The sequence below is a fragment of the Neomonachus schauinslandi genome, chromosome 10, assembly GCF_002201575.2.
Source record: "Neomonachus schauinslandi chromosome 10, ASM220157v2, whole genome shotgun sequence".
NCBI lineage: Eukaryota > Metazoa > Chordata > Mammalia > Carnivora > Phocidae > Neomonachus > Neomonachus schauinslandi.
The window spans coordinates 117,281,733-117,287,197 of NC_058412.1; the positions used below are offsets into that span (position 1 = coordinate 117,281,733).

The window sequence follows — 5,465 nt, forward strand, 5'->3', positions numbered from 1 at the left end:
CTCCTATGCTGGCTTCATTTCTCAGCAGGCTGTCACCAAGTGGTGACAAAAATGGTCACCAGCAGCTCCCTAGTTTTGCTGGAGAAAAGAGAACACCTCATTCCCAGTATTTCCAGAAGTCCTTGGGGCCAACTCTCATTGACACAGCATGGGTCACGGGTCCATCCTTCCATCACTGGGTTAGGGGAGGTGGACTCTGCCCTTTGGCCAGCCTACCCCAGAGCTCAGCACTAACAATGTCGGGTATGGGTGATGCCCCCAAAGAAACAATTAGGGAGCTGTGACCAGAGGGAGGGGAACGGATACTGGGTGGGAAAGCCAGGTGGCATCCACCAGAGAGGGACTCTTCTCCCCAGCAACCAGACTCTAACACAGGTCAGGCAAAAGGTGATCTCAGCTTCCTCCTCCTCTTCACACAGGCTGCTCCTAGAACTGAAGCACTCGGACGTTGGCCCCTTTTCGGTGAGTCTGTCCTTGGTGGCTCCCTCCTTCCGCCGATCTTGAGATAACTGTCCTGAGGGCCACAAAGGCTCCTGGCATCCTTTCCGGAGGCCACCTGTTCATTTGCATATAATTTGCATGTGAAGTAATGGCCAGAGGAGTTTTGTGGGCCCACAGACCCAAGCTAGAATCACTGCTCCTTGCTTACTAACTGTGGGCCTTGGGCAAGTCACTTCCCCTCTCTGAACCTCAAACCTTCCCCCAAATCAGGCATAATCCTTTCCACCTACATGAAAAACCAAATGAGGGTGGGGTAGCACGTGATGGGGAGGCACACAATGTAGTGAATGTAGCCCAGGGTTCAATAAGTAGCCATTTATTTCCCACTTTCTCTTAGATCACTGTTAAAATGCCATAAAGACAGTAAAGAGGGGTTAGTTTATTGGCTCTGGTAATTGAAAAGTGTAAGGGTTTCAGGCAAGGGTGGATCCAGGTGTTCAGATGATGTCCTTAGGACTCTGACTCTCTCCATTTCTTAGTTCTACTATCTCCTATGCTGGCTTCATTTCTCAGCAGGCTGTCACCAAGTGGTGACTAAAAGCTCTTATGGTGCCCAAGCTCTTACAGTGGCTTGACTCAGCCAGTAACTAATTTCCGCTTCTGCAGAAAATAAAAATTTAAAGTTCTCAGATTCACAGAAAGAAGGGCACCACATTTTATGAGCCCAGGGATTTACAGCCTGGGGAAGGAAACGCAATTGTTCCAGAAAAAAAAAAAAAAGTAATATTTACAAATTGTAAATGTCACCAGGCAATCATCTTGAGGGTGCTACATTATTTTTGAATATTTTTTTACTATCGAAAAAGTAAAACATCTACATTATAGAATGTAGGTTGAAGGTTAGACCATGTGATCAGGGAAAGCCTCTCTGAGGAGGTGATATCTTGCCTGAAAGAGCCAGCAAGGTGAAGATCTGTCGCAAGCCAAGGGAATAGCAGGAGCAAGGCCATGTGGTGAGAACAAGTTCAACATGTTTGGGGAATGGAGTGGAAGTCATGTTTGGAAGTCAGAGTGGCTGGAGCAGAGCGAGTTGGGGGTGGGGGTGTAGGAGGAGATGTGGCTGGAGAGGCAGACGGGGCTAGCTCATCCTGGGCCTTCTGGCCTAAGTAGATTGTGGTCAAAGGGCCGTGAGAAGCCGGTGAGCAGTTCCACACAGAGGGTGACATGATCTGAATTATGCTTTTATAAAAGATGCCCCTAGCTGGGGCGAGGGGAATGGATTTGGGGGGACAAGAGTCAGACCAGGTGTATCAGTGGGAGGTGGGTGCATTTGTCTAGGAAGAGGAGAAAGATGGCAGATGGGAGACACACTTTGGAAGTGGAATTAGATGGAGCTTGGTGAGAGCTGTGATATATGTGGTGGGGGGTGATAAAGGGTGACTCTTAGATTTTCGGCTTGAACAGCTGGGTGAATGGCAGAGCCAATGTGGAGGTGGAGAAGGGCAGGTGGAGGGGAGGAGGGCGAGTATCTCGCCAGCCCAGTAGATGATTCCATTACTTGGAATCACTGACCATGACTAAGTAGACTTCCCCCGCTGCTTCACTCCTAAGTCCCCCCGGGGCACTGGAGTTGCCCAGGTAAATAGCAGCTCAATGCTCTTCAACAGCCACCTTGAATGAGTAAGAAGCCACGGCGTGCTGATTTTGTCCACAGTGTCTTCCTACACATGGCCCATGGCCCTACACATCTCTCAGGGGGCCTCTTGTTGAACCCCTAGAGAACATTTCCTTAGATTTCTGAAATGCCTCCCAAAGATCCTCACCAAGTGGGTGCCTTGTAAGCCACCCACCCCCAAAGTTGGACCATTCCAACATTCCCTCCAAATTGGATGGAAATCCAGCCAGCCCTTTCCATCCAATAAGTCTACAACAAACAGAAGGACCCAAACAACCTCATTATATTTTCATGGATTTACTGGTGCCCGAGCTCTTAACGGTGGCTTGACTCAGCCGGTAACCTAACTTCCGCTTCTGCGGAAAATAAAAATTTAAAGTTCTCAGATTCATAGAAAGAAGGGCACCACATCTTATGAGCCCAGGGATTTAGAGCCTGGGGAAGGAAACGCAATTGTTCCAGAAAAAAAAATGTACATATTTACAAGTTATAAATGTCACCAGGCAATCATCTTGAGGGTGCTACATTATTTCTGAATATTTTTTTACTATTGTAAAAGTAAAACATCTACATTATAGGGTGATCAGAACCTACAGATTTGCAAACCAATGAGAATAAAAGCCATTCTTATTTTTGCCACTTAGTTAATCATTTGGAGTATATCCTTCCTGACCTTTTGCTATGGATATTCAATAGGACGGTGGAATTATGTGGTTTCCATGGCCTGCTTTTCTTCACTCAAAAATATATCATGAATATCTCTGTGTGGATAATTAAATTCCTACAATATTATTCTTAACAGTTGCATCGTATTTCCTAGAATCAAGGTGCCACCATGTCCCCCAGATAATTCCCCAATTGTTAGACATGTAAGTTGCTGTTAATTTACTGTTTTGGTTGAATTTATGGCTCTGATGAGCATCCTTACATCTTAATTTTTACCTGCGCCCTACATCATTTCCTTAGGGTGAATGCCTTACAGGCATATTTGCTGGCCCACCAGGCACACACACATTTTTTTTTTTTTAATTGGAGATAGAGACAGAGAGAGAGAGAGCAGGGAGAGGGGCAGAGGGACAAGCAGACTCCCTTGAGTGTGGAGCCCGGTGTGGGGCTCGCCGTAGGGCTCGATCCCAGGACCCTGAGATGACCTGAGCTGAAGTCAGATGCTTAACCGACTGAGCCACGCAGGCACCCCCAGGCACACACATTTTTAAGGCTTTTGCTGAACATGGCCGAATAGAACCTCAGAAAGCTTGAGCCAGTTTGTCCTGCAGCAGCGTCTGAGACCATGCATTTTCTCACTCAGAGGTTTTCATGTTTAAATACACTGATGACCTTCCTTTCCTCTGCTTCGTACTTTACATCTAGAACATGCTTTACATCTGGAACCTGGGACACTGGGTCTAACACTTGGGTGCCCTGATTGGGCTGCAGAATTTTCCCGTCATCCCCTGTGTCCCACACTCAGCAGTTTTCCCAGCTTTGAGGTTGCCCTGAGGGAAAGGGAGGCTGGCAGAGGATGCCCGACGACACCAAGGTGCCCTGACGTGGGCCCTGTCCTCCTGATTTCCAGGTTGTGGTGCTGCAGGCTATCATGAATTATGTTCTGCCCCTGACTGTGATTCCCAGGATTAACGGTAAGGAGCTTTGGAGAATGAGTGACTTTTAGTCCTAGGGGAAGCAGGTGGGGCTCAGTCCTAGAGTCACCTAATATCTGGCCCAAGTTATGGAGGCTGGAAGGTGGTCACGTCAAATGAACCTTCGGTGGCATCTGACCCAGAAAAGGGATGGAGAAAAGGGGCTGCCCACAGCTTGAGCTCCTATTATGTGCCCATCTATTATTCCATCCAATCTTTAAGACAGCCCCACGAGATGAGGATTTTCAGGGGAGGAGATGGGAGATCTGAGAAGTCAGGTGGGCTGCTGCAGGTCACAGAGAAGGTGAGAGAAGAAGCTGGAGCCCTCAGCCTTTTCCCACCTCTGAGAGAAGCTCCAGGGAAGAAGGACTAACCTCGGCTCCCGGCTTCCGCTCACCACACTGATAAAAGCCTCACCTTCGTGGAGCCAGGAGCAAGAGTGCTCAGAGAGGCCCACAGACCGCGGGCCAGAATAGTTAGAAATTATAAATCAAGACCACAAATGATTCTCAAGACTACGACGTCTCTTCCTACCTTGACAAATGTAGCTTCGAAATGACCTGGGAGAATGGGGTTGAGTTTAGAATTCTCTGGAGTTCCATGTCAGAATAGGGCGGTATGGGGTGGGGGAAGCTGGTCCCTGGCTACTCTGGTTTCACCCTAAACATTGAGGGTCTTCATGTGCATACCAGTAGATACCCCAGTCACATGCCCCAGGCTATCTACCCCCCACCCCTGCAAGCAGCCGCCCCTGGCCATGTACACCAGCCATGAGTGTGGACTTGGGGAAGAGGCTTGCATGGGTCCTGAATGTGGGCTTGGGGCTGTTGGGGTGGGAAGGCTGGGCTCCCGGGTCCCTGGAGCGTGGTGAAGAGTCAGAGTCTCCAGAACAGCCTACACTTCAAGCCTGCAAGCACCTGCCGATCCCTACCCAGAGCCAGGCACGCAGGTTCAGGGAGGCCGCCCCCCTCACCCGGCTCTCTAGGGCTGACCTCCGCCTTCCCTCCCCTCGTGCTGACCTCATCCTCCATTGCAGAGCGGCTGGAGGAAGGCTTCCCTCTCCCGCTGCCCGCCAACATCCGGCTCTTCAACCTGGTGCTTCAGTCCCACCAGGTAGGTCCAAAGGTCCCTTTTCACCCAATGTCCCTCAACAACATCAACCTGTTGCCAGAAAGCTTCCTGTGGGCAAGCCCTGTATCAAGCACTCTCTACCCTTACAGCACCCTGCAAGGTGGGTGGCTCTTAATGAACAGGGAAGAAAGAGTCAGGCTCAGAAAAGCCACACAGCTCTTCAGGCAAGTCCAAATTCACAGCCAGGTCCCTGCTTTGAACCATTGGCTCTGAAGCATCCCCCGCCTCTGCTCCGTAAAAACCGGAGCTCACTTGGTGGCCTCAGAGCCTCTTTTATAAGTGGATGCCTTTACATCTTTGATGTAAGGTGGCATGCCTCCCAGTGGGTAAAAAGAGAGGCACGAAGTGAAGACCTATGTCCCAGAATGGACGACCTTCTCTTACCTGTCCCCCAGCCAGACCCACAACAGCCTCTGAGACTAGTTAGGAACGCTTTCTTCTCCTAGCTTGGAAGGTTCCCTTTCCTGGTTTTCCAGCTACCTCTCGCTGGGTCGATGCAGTCCTCCTTACTGGTTCTTCCAACCCCTCCTCCCCCTCCTCCCCCCTCCTCCCTCCTCCTCTCCACCCTCCCCCCTCCG

At 49.9% G+C, this 5,465-nt stretch overlaps 1 protein-coding gene across 1 annotated transcript in view; it reads left to right on the top strand.

Moving 5' to 3' along the window:
• Positions 1–5,465, top strand: part of BPI (bactericidal permeability increasing protein) — a 26,164-nt gene that overhangs the window by 19,168 nt on the left and 1,531 nt on the right. Inside the window, exons 12-14 of the mRNA XM_021689275.2 lie at positions 420–462; positions 3,693–3,756; positions 4,793–4,869. Coding sequence (XP_021544950.1) covers positions 420–462; positions 3,693–3,756; positions 4,793–4,869 — 184 coding nt within the window. The remainder of the gene's footprint in view (positions 1–419; positions 463–3,692; positions 3,757–4,792; positions 4,870–5,465) is intronic.